Source organism: Mytilus edulis, chromosome 7 (genome assembly GCF_963676685.1).
Source record: "Mytilus edulis chromosome 7, xbMytEdul2.2, whole genome shotgun sequence".
Lineage (NCBI taxonomy): Eukaryota > Metazoa > Mollusca > Bivalvia > Mytilida > Mytilidae > Mytilus > Mytilus edulis.
The window spans coordinates 66,627,333-66,638,980 of NC_092350.1; the positions used below are offsets into that span (position 1 = coordinate 66,627,333).

The 11,648-nt window shown below is 31.4% G+C and overlaps 1 protein-coding gene across 3 annotated transcripts; it reads left to right on the forward strand.

Annotated features, from left to right (window-relative positions):
* Positions 1–4,652: 4,652 nt before the first annotated feature.
* Positions 4,653–11,430, forward strand: LOC139482031 (uncharacterized). Of its 3 annotated transcripts, none has more exons than XM_071265670.1 (7): positions 4,653–4,832; positions 5,541–5,909; positions 6,528–7,016; positions 7,943–8,059; positions 8,725–8,806; positions 9,877–10,095; positions 10,875–11,430. In XM_071265670.1, exons 1-7 carry the CDS (start codon positions 4,769–4,771, stop codon positions 10,990–10,992), a joined length of 1,458 nt encoding a protein of 485 aa, XP_071121771.1. In that variant the 5' UTR covers positions 4,653–4,768; the 3' UTR covers positions 10,993–11,430. The 3 variants fall into 3 exon arrangements, with proteins under 3 accessions (XP_071121771.1, XP_071121772.1, XP_071121773.1); XM_071265671.1 differs by having other exon boundaries at positions 11,156–11,430; XM_071265672.1 differs by lacking the exon at positions 9,877–10,095 and having other exon boundaries at positions 11,156–11,357.
* The last annotated feature ends 218 nt before the right edge of the window (positions 11,431–11,648 follow it).

Below are 11,648 nucleotides of genomic sequence, written 5' to 3' on the forward strand. Positions count from 1 at the left end.
TATTTAATAGAAATATCTATTTACACGATATGTTACATACATAGTACATATATATATCGGAAACTCATTATTTATAGTTAACAAGTATATGATTAAATTTCATGTTTTATGTCAAACATCCTGTAAAGTTATCTTGTGACATGTTTCCATTTTCTTTCAAACATTGGAAAATCCATGTCACGTGTCTATTAATACGTATTCAAAAGATTCCGTAATCATGTTAATTTAATAATATTATCGTTAACAACCATCTATGCTTTAATTATAAAACTCAATCAGGTTAATGACCTTTTTTGTTCTGTGACAGGGATATAAAACTATAAAGAAGTGATATGTGATGTAAAAAGAGTTACAAGTTTCCATGGAAGAAATCTTAAAAATCGCACACTTCAGTAAACGACATTGCTTATATTGAAGTGAGAATAAGGCTTATTAGTTATCAAAGGTACAAGGTTTATAATTTAATACGCCAGACGCGCGTTTCGTCTACATAAGACTCATCAATCACGCTCAGATCAAAATAATTATAAAGCCAATCAAATACAAAGTTGAAGAGCATTGAGTACCAAAAACTCCAAAAGGTTGTTCCAATACGGTAAAAGTAATAGGTTATCCCTTTTTAGAAAATCCTTAGTATGAAAAGAAATTTTAACTTTTGTAAATAGGAAATTTATAAAAATGACAATACGATTGATATTCATGTCAACACCGAAGTGCTGATTACTGGGCTGATGATCTCCTCAAGGACGAAACGTCAACCAGTGGTGTCATCGACTCAGTGGGTGGTGTAAATAGCTATCAAAGGTACCAGACTTATAATTTAATACGCCAGATGCGCTTTCCGTCTAGATAAACTCATCAGCGACGATCAGATCAAAAAAGTTATAAAGCTAATCAAGTATCACTAGATTTATTTCATTTGACTTGGCGGGGTTTTCGAAGTTCGCTTATTTAAGACCAGTTCATCTAAAGACATGAGTTTAAGGATTAACTCATCAATGAAGTGTCCAGTTATTCGTCCCGTATCATACACTCAGTTCTTTTGTATATGCGTTTGGTGGCACTGATATGTGATTAGAATTAATATTAACTTTAACAGCAATCATCCTTATCATACACATCTTCAAATAGATGTCTTAATGCCAATTAAAACATAAGCTCCGCCCGATCAGTTGAAATTACATTGGTAATACATAGGTTATAAAGCATTGAGGACCAAAAATTCCAAAAAGTTGGGCCAAATACGGCTAAGGTAATCTATCCCTGGAATAAGCAAATCCTTAGTGTTTGAGAAATTTTGACGTTTGTAATCAGGAAATTTATATAAATGACAATACAATAGACAACTTTCGGGTTCGATGCATTTCCGTCAAAAACTCTGGTTTTAGTGAACGTCATTTGTGCGTTCAGGGGCGTCGTTACATCCATTCCAATGTTGAGCAAGTGGTTGGAAAACTATAATTCTATATTGTACAAATTATTTGGCAAATTGAATTCTCAAAATTGAAAATCAGCACTGCTATCATTAGGTAAATTGTCATTAAGAACCTACAGAACAACCATAAATTCTAGTTTATCCTGCACGATGACGATCACTAAGACGCTTGATGAACGTAAATATTGCAGGGATACAGGCGACCCCCTCTATCTGGTAAATGACGTCATAAAGGCGCGTATAATTGAGTTTTTTTTCGGTGACAGATGAACTCGAAAGTGGTCTATTGCTATTCATGTCAACACCGAAGTACTGACTACTAGGCTAGTGATAACCTTGGGGTAAAACGTACCCAAAATTACAGGCATTCTTACCATAATATGGATACTGTTATATTACTTTTATGAAATTAGTATAAATCAAGAAATATTTCTCTCTCGTTCAAAAGCTCTGACTCATTGTTGGTGTTTCTTTATATTGTTTGTCATTTTTGTTTTGATAACTACGTCAATCATTGTATAATGATTTTTTATTTTAAAATATTGCAGGCCTTGAATATCAATAAAAACTGATTAATTATCGAAACTGGCACAGTTTAAAGTACAATCAGTTCCGTTAAAGATGTTACTATTTAGTAAATTAACAAATTATACAAAAAACATGTAAAAAGTGGTTTATAAAATTGCATGTCACATTTAGACATGCATTCATGGGATCTTTGCTTGTGTTTACGTAAAACAGAATAATGGTCAAATGATTAAACCTTATAGAAAAGATTAGCACTTAATATAAGTGTGACTTGTTTCTATTTTTACGTTTACATGATAATTTTAAGTAATGAAATGCACGCTTGGGCGCTCCTGGAGAAGGTAGAACACAAAATGTGCTTCTGGCGAACCAGATGTATTTAGTATTATTTCGATAAAAATGTTTATTGAAAAAGGATTTATGATATTGTTATATTTATTTTTCTAGGTCTGCATTGTGCGCTGGATTTCTCCGATATATTGTTATATTTAGTCTATATTACGCAAATAAACCCATCAAAACACTCCAAAAACACAACGAAATAAAAAAAAGATAAAAATGTTACTGCTTTTCCCATATCATCATGCACTACTTCGAAAGGGGACGTATTAAATCTTAAGCATGGTACATTTGATAAATATTTACACCACTGGGTCAATACCACTGCTGGTGGACGCTTCGTCCCTGAGGGCATCACCAGCCCAGAAGTAAGCACTTCGTTGTTGACATGAATATCAATTCTATGGTCATTTTTATAGATTTACTGTTGACAAAAGTATGAACTATTCGAAAAACTAAGACGACACGCGCGTCTGGCGTTTTAAATTATAAGCCTGGTACCTTTGATAACTGATTGAATAGCCAATAGCAGTTGTTATGGTCTGAATACAGATTTCCCTATCAACATTCCTATGTTGATAGTATAAAAATACTTCAACATTCCTATGTTGATAGGATGCTCAACTTTAAACCAATGCTATCATACTACTTTCTATCAGCATAACTCGTGTTTATGAAAGGATAAATTTTGTTCATGTACGCTCAAAACTTATCTCATTCTATGTCTTATAATTTTGTTCACGAAAACGTGTGTTGAGGCTACAGTTGACTCATCTATAGAGCTTGAATCAAAACAGTAAAAAGCCTAAATCAGATAAGTAGTTCAAGAGGATAAAGTTCTGTTAAATGCCAATGCTCTCTATGCAAAACCAGACTTATAGTATACGTTGCGTGTCAAAACAATGAAGGGTTCGATCGAGATAACCAATGACTCTTCTGACAATTTTGCATAAGATACATGTGACATTAGCTTTTAGACATCGGCATTTGATGCTGCACAATATATACTGTTTTAACGATATTTTTCTTTGTTTGTCTATTTTTCCGGACCATATGAGTATGTAGACCATACGCATATGGTCATGAACATATGCGTATACTCATATGGTCCGACCATACGCGTATGGTTATTAACGGGCCGGACGATATGAGTTTTTTTGAACAAATAGGTAATTTTTTAAAATATGCATTACAAACGTTTCAATAATATAATAAACTTTATAAATAAAAACAATAATGGTTACATGACAATGTATTAATTTAAAGGCTACCTTAAAATTAAATATTGATGCCAAAGTTAATTTTCTTCGATTATTACATTCTGGCAGGTAGGCTTATACTTCCACACGGTAACATAACTTTTTTCGCATTTGCACGTTATGGTTGGGCACGATCCTTTTCAGTTACACCTTTTGTTAGAAAATGAAAAGATAGCCTTCTCTGCAGCTGCTTGCAGTGATGCCGAGGTTTTGGGTTATTCCGATGTGACTACGGTGTTTATGAAGCTCTAGTTTTCAAATATCGCAATATGACTATTGTACACCATGTTTACAGAACAACGCAGTGACTTCTTGTGTAACAGTTTATTGAGAAATTTTTGGAAGTTATCTTTTCAAGTCGATAGATTGCTATTCACTCGTTATAACAAATCGGTAATGGACATCGGTATAAAATGTGTTTATTATAGTTTTGTCTAGGTAGTAAAATTAATTATGTGAAATTTCTTATTTTTATTCACTTTATCTCTTTGTTATAATATGATAATAAAATGACCTATATGATAGTGTATTTTTAATGAATGGTCATACCATATGAAGCATTTAGAAGTATTCAAAGTAAACTGTAAATGATTTCAAGGTTTGAAATACAATAACGTTTTCTCCATAAAAAGAATTTTTCTGTTGAATTCATCGTACCGATGAACATAGTAATGGCGTTATGACTCATTTGATATCAGTTTTAAGTGACACAGAAGATTAAAAATCACTGGTATTTTGCTTGTATCTTTAGAAGGACGAAATTTCAAAACATTTGCAACAATAAATTTGCATTTTTACAGCTATCATACAGAAATGTATAAAAAATTTAATCCAAATATATAAATAGTAAAAAATACTTCAATTAACGGCAATGAACGGTTAAGATATAACATCATTGATGAAAAAAGATTCTGATTTTTTAAAAGTTGTTGGTTCTTTTGTATATAATACAATAAAACATTTTAAGAAAAAACATAAACGGAGTAACCTGATATTTAACTTGCCATGTTAAGATGACAATACACGGAAAACCCCAATACTTAAAAATACATCTGCAATGGGATTTATATTGAGTGGTAAGTTACATGAGTAGTGGAAATGCGTACATATGATACATTATGTTATCTATTTTTAATTAAAAAGATGTATAAATAAAAAGTAAAATTTTAATATTTCTCTATATTGATACTTACCAAACCAAGGCAACATGACAATGAACCAGATCAAATTTGTTCTAACTTCGTGTCTTTTAATTTTTAGCAAGATACAAGGTAAGTGTTCTTTTTGTTTACTTTCTTTCTTATGTGTAAGCTTCCTGTCTTAGGAACACCCTTAATTGGGTAATGGAGAATATTTAATGGTAAAGATATATATAAAATCCCTTTTTTTTATTTTCATAAGATATATACAGAATCAGTTTATTATAAAGAATGTGTTTTCTATTATGCAACTCAAACTTCTAAAGTCGGCACGTTATTTGTCATCTTTTATATTGAAATGTATTGTTGAACCAACCTTTTTAAATGTAACAAGTTTGATTAAGACACTTCTTTAACAAAAACAGCAAAGAATCTTAACTGGTCACATACGGGGCTACACTAATGTCTTTTTATTATGCTTCATCTTTTAACATAAGATGTTACTTTTTCTTTTCATCTGATTTGGAATTTTTTTCATTTTTATGAAAAAATTAAAAAAAAATACTTTAGCTTTTCAAGAGTTGGATAACTTTTTTGTCAAAACTTATGAAATAAATAAGACAGGATTTAGATACCAGAACTGAATACATTTACGTCGAAAATGTATTCTTACAGAACAGATACTGAAATGTGATAAAAACACTTCAGCATTTATCTTCATTTTATTTTCAATGGACTTCTTACAATGAAATAAATGAAACTTAAATAAAAACTGCATATAATAATGACAATGTAATGGAGTATCTAAATTACAACACGTGTTTATCTTTTATATTTCAGATGTTTATTCAATTACTGTGCAAATAAATCAAAACATATCTGGAGTAATAGATGAAAGTGGTACACAAATAAAATGCTCATTCACAAGGCGCAATGTTATCAAAATATTTGCCATCGAATTTAAAGCCGAAAATGAAACTGTTGTAACAATTTTACCAGACGATAAACCAAGATTTACATCAAAAGGACAGTATTTGGAAGAAAGAGTGACAGTGATGAATATAAGTAAAGATTCTACAGAGGCTATTTTGACATTCGTTAACCTTACTTGCATGGATCAAATTAATTACAGTTGTTCAGTTGTTTATCTTGACCAGAACAGTAAAACAGAAAGAAGAAACTCAGGAATGTCAACTCTTTTCGTTAAAGGTAATAATAATGTAGGCATATATAAGAAAGCTTACCATAAATAAACAAACACTATTTTATAGAAAAAGAAATTAAAATAAATATTAAACACATTTTGAAAATATCAAAAAATACTATTCATATAACCCAAAAATTAGACTACCAGGATATGATTTCATAATACTTGTACTGATTCATTGTATGTCTACGATAGACAACATTTATCATTATGATAAGCAAACATAAATCATAGTTGATTTAATCTTTAGGATTATCAATGGTAATTTTACATAACTTATGTTTTAGTAGTATTGCTTTTTGAAGATGAAAAAAAAAAAATCAAAAATACGATTTTCTTATCTTTTCATGTTGTGTTTGTTGAACTTGTTTCTAAAAAGCACGATAGATGAATGGCAAATGACTTAACAGTTGAATAAACAAAGTAGAGCCGTGCAAGGGAACCCCTACTTAATTTGAAACATTTTTTTACAGTACACCGTTTTCGGAATTTATGTCATATTGCGTTAAACATTGGATCATTCCTGCGAACTATATAGGTCAGTTATTGTTAGAACAAATGTACGGTTTATATCGTCTGCCGAGATAAACCAAGCTAACCAATTATAATTTATTTTGCAGTTCCTCCTTCCAAACCTTATGTTTTAACTATAGTTAGTTCACTAAAAGACCCCACAACTACACCAACAACGTTAGAAAATACGACTAATCCGCATGTTACTGCTCGACAAAATAGATTTAAAACGACTGTTAGCCCGATCATTTCGAACCAGCACACAACAAATGACGGACAGTTAAATCATGAACCGTCAATTAACTCCACCAAATTGCAGATAGGAGATAAAATAACATTTCTTTGTACTGGAAATGTTGGAAATTCACCCGGTGTATTCATCTGGCAAAAATATAGACATGGCGAAAATCCAACAAATTATACAAATATCACTACAACTATCCAAGAGATATCTGATATGTGCTCCTACAATGGTACAAGTACCTTGACAATCCAGGTAACTGCTAGGGACAATCAGGCCATCATTCGATGTATAGTAAATTCATCATTAGCGCAACCAAATGTGTTTATAGATACAATACCACTGGAGGTTCAGTGTAAGTATTTGTTCAATTTCTTTTTAATTATTACATTCTGCTACTTTTTTTTAGTAATTGAAATTACAAAAGTGAAACAAAATTGTAAACACTAACTCAGTTTTGTCTAGAAATGCAATGTATGATCAGCTGGTATTGTACAGTTAGATTATTCAATATGACAGGTTTCATAAAATTCAATACATTAGTATGTGGTTTTTAATGCTGAATATGTATAATGGTTTGATTCTGGATTTTTATTTCCGCTTATCTGTAAGATAGAAAAGGTTGGGCGATATGTTCTACAAATAAGTATTCTTTTTTTGATGACAGAAAAACATTTGCAGTATATAACATGTACAAATTAAATGATTGTATGATACTATGGTAAATTTATGGTGGTTTTATATCAGAGTAGCTATCTCTTAACATCCAAATGTAAAAAGTCGTCAGCAAAGATACGGGACCTACAATTGCCAGATGCGGGTTTTGTCTTCACTAGACTCCTTGGAGGTGTTCAAATAGCATTTACTTATTTTATACTTTGACGTTTATATTAGTCATAAAATATATAATTCTTGATTGCGATCCTGTTTCTACTTAACCATATACTAATACTGTAGTAAAGGAATATGTTAACAATGCTCCTTTAAAAAACACATCCACATGATCAAGATACCGAACATTAATATAAGCTGCCTGCTTTTCCATGTCAAGAGCAGTATTCATAAATAAGACCAAAAAAGATTCAACTTAGATAATGTATACATACATGTATGTATTATATATGGTATCCTCTACTGACTGCATAATAGCACTTTTATGATAAGATTCAGTTTGTAGGTATAGTACAAGACGGATTAAACGCATGTACATGCATGACGTATTTTAAGCATTATTTTTTGGTGTTAATCAATGATCGAATAAAATTTATCTAATTTTAACAGCTCCTGATTATGATACCACAATAGAATCTTTACAAACAACGTTAGTTACTACGATAGACAATACTGTTTCAGATTCAACCAATCAACCAGAAGTTCACAGTGCCAGTGGAAACATAGGTAATACCTAGTTTATAATGTCTGTGTTTTAACACTTTTACATTAACATAAAAAAATGATAAAACTGTAAAAGATGATGGATTTAAAATTCAAAATAATATTTTTTCTATAATGCCCTGTACCAAGTCAAGAAAATTGCCATTTTATGTTATAGTTCGTTTCTGTTTGTGTTACATTTAAGTGTTGTGTTTCTGTTGTGTTGCAGGTTTCCTTTTATATAAGTTGTGTTTCCCTCAGTTAAAGTTTGTAACCCGGATTTGTGTTTATCTCTCAATCGATTTATGAGTTTCGAACAGCGGTATACTTCTGGTGCTTTTATGATACGTTGTAACCTGTTTAAACGGACTTTCTCTAGATTTTAGGAGTAAAGAAGGAACAAAAGATACCAGAGGCACATTCAAACTCAGATAGAAATTAAAATGACAGCGTCATGGCAAAAAAAGAAAACGAAATGAGAACTAATAATAGTACACAAAAAACAACATAGAAAGTTACAGAGTAAGAAACACGATTACCTACAATAACTGGGGTTGATCTCAGGTTTTGCGGAAGGATAAGCAGATCCTGCTCCAAATGCAACACCGGTCGTCGTCTTGTTCATGTAATTTTGAACCCAGTAAATAATCTTATTATAAATATATGATTTTGTTTATCTCTTTTCGCAGTTATTAGTGTATGTGTTGGTATAGGAGTCTTGCTTTTAGTGATAATTGCAATTTGTTGTTTTTACAAACGAAAGGGAGAAAAGTAAGTTATTTGAAGTTATTTTACTAAATTTCTATATTACGGATTATATTTGAAACTGCTACTGGTAGATAAAAATCATTTACAGCTGAGCAGCTTCGACGAGCATGATTTAACAATCCATTAAACAAGTATAAAAGTTTGGTTAGTCAAATACACCACCACATTGAATGCTTCTGAACAATAAAGATAAAATTGGAAGATGCCATGCTTATTTGCTTCTGCAAGTTTTCATTTTTCGACAACAAGTTTTAAAGTTCGGTAGACTGATATTTCCATCAGACTATCGGTACCTCAAAGAGTATTGCTGTGAACCCTACTGACCGTTTTGTTAACATTTTCATATTAAGCAGATAAAAAACTTTTCAAAGACAAAAACAGATAAATCACTTGTAAAGTTGTTTAAATGTTTGCTTTTCAAATATCCCTCAAATTAGAATCTTTGATAAATTTGATGAATTTAACTTTCAAAATGCCATCATCACTGTCAGTAAATTTCCCTATGCCCCATTGTATTGCGTTTGAATATCCCAATTAAAACGCCAAGCTCATACATGTCATACATGTTCTCACAATACGTGCTTGAGCTTTTGATTTCGCCATTTTATAAGGATTTAACTTTTTTCCTACACGGGACTTATATCCAGTCTAACAAACTGTTCCAATAAATTTAGCAGGAATCGGGTGTGTTATCGACTCAACATATTATATATTTGGTTATCCGCACGAATTGGCTGTCCTTTACGTTGGGTTTGTGTCTCCGACCACTTGCGACACGTGTTTGCAGTATTAGACCTTTGTATGTCATAACTGTTTTCCGAAGTGCATTTTTATCGACTATGTCCTTTAAATGATTTTGACATTTTCACGGAGTGTGCGTTCACATATTGCACGCAGGAGACACTTACCCTGCACCTCCAATCAGTCAATAACCTTTGGGTGTTAATTCAATTCCATCAGTTAATGTTTGTAACCTTTATATCCATTATCCTATTTGATTGGTGAGATTTGAAAATCAGAAAAGTACTTGTACTTAAAGTAAGTAAATGATCATGAGTTGAATTTTCTTTCAGGAAAGATAGTCGATATCAGGTTACTGAAAAATCTAATATTAGCCAATCAAAACAAACGATCCATTTTAAACAAGTTTCTTCGGCAGACAGTTATGAAAAAATACCGTTGAAAATTGATACTGGAAAAGAAACAACGACGGTTGACATCGATGACATTAAAAAGCAGAATATGGTATACATAGAAACACATGAAAAAGATGATGAAAATAAATTTTCCACGTATGTATTAGAAATATATTTTTTAAAAACGAAGCAATTGATAAGGGCTTTGTTGTAGCTGAGTAATACAAACTGTGGGGTATAGTTTCTTTGACTTAACGTTAATTGTTATTGATTCAATGTTGCAGGTCAAATAATAATTATCTTATTGTTAATGGCTTTTTTTTTAACATTATGCTTAACTCCTTTTAAGCAATGCGAGAATATACTATGTTTCTAAAACACTTGTCCTTAGTGTTGATGTGATAGTTGGTACTTAACGTAGCGCTTTTAGAAATTATCAAACACTGTGTCAATATATGTATATGTGCTATCATGTCCAGTATTTAACAATATACATTGTCTATACCAGCTCTTAATCAAGTGTATCAACTCTTTTCTAATTTCATCAAATTCTACAAAAAAGAAAGCATTGATATTTTAATAAAGACAGCTATAAACACGGTTCCTTGCTTATGACAGGCATACAATTGTTGGAGTTAGGCGAGTTTGAGTTCATTTACTTCAATGTTTACTCGATTATTTTGACAACAAATGTGTATAAAAATATAATATAATTGGTACAGTTAAGGCACGTCTCAAAAATAACGAACAGGTGTTAGTTTTGAACTAACTAGTAAACACGATGTTTCTTCCAAACAGCCTGGTCTTTATTTCCAAAACGCAATTAGTATTTAGTTTTAGAATATAACATTTGTTATAGTTTTGAATGTATAGTTTAGGTTTCTTGATTGAACCTGATAATATAATAACAATAAAAATATGTTACGTCTATTTAGGTTTCGCAGAAATTCTGCATCCCAACATAAAGAATATGCTCAAGTGAATGAAACAGATAAAACACAGCATTTAAACAATACGCAGACCCAAAAAAATTCTATTCAAAAGGGAATGTAGTGTCAGGATTCACAAAAAAGCATTAACGACCATTCGGCAAAGGAAATAAACAAACAAAACCTTAGTGATGTAGCATTTAATGTCATTAAAGAAACAATTGATTCGTAGGTAATTTTATAGGCATACCTTTATATTTTGACATCTTCATCTTTTATTATGACAGATGATTCATGCAGAGGCTCTGTGCGATAATGGACCATATGATACCTGTGACAACCAGTTGGAACGTCTGTTAAGCGGCGCCGATGTTGTTGAGTTTATGACAAGTTTGCGAACACTTCTAACTTTAAGATATGTAAATATGTTGTGAATCATCTATGTTGTTATAATTTTGTTAAATGTGTAAAATTCATTTTGTTTTTTAATCTTGCAACTTGTCTATTTATCAGGGAAAGTTGAGTGTTAACTATATTCTTATTAAAGTAGAATTATGGTGTATTTGGCTATGGTTCAAATTTTGTATGATATTTCAGTGCAATTTCCCCACCACTAATTGAAATACCAAATGTACAATTGATACGATGTGTCTGAGCGACATTCTCGATGTTTTAGACAGGAAATTTAATAAACATATGATTTTATCATATTCCTGATTGTTACATTCTGTCTGTGTGTCCATCTGATGATCACGTCGACTTACCCTGTTTTGATCAGTT

Coding starts and splice junctions, on each gene's coding strand:
- LOC139482031 (XM_071265670.1), top strand. CDS start 4,769: ATGACAATGAACCAGATCAAATTTGTTCTAACTTCGTGTCTTTTAATT. Junction 7,017..7,942: donor AATACCACTGGAGGTTCAGT/GTAAGTATTTGT, acceptor TAATTTTAACAG/CTCCTGATTATGATACCACA. Junction 10,096..10,874: donor GATGAAAATAAATTTTCCAC/GTATGTATTAGA, acceptor ACGTCTATTTAG/GTTTCGCAGAAATTCTGCAT.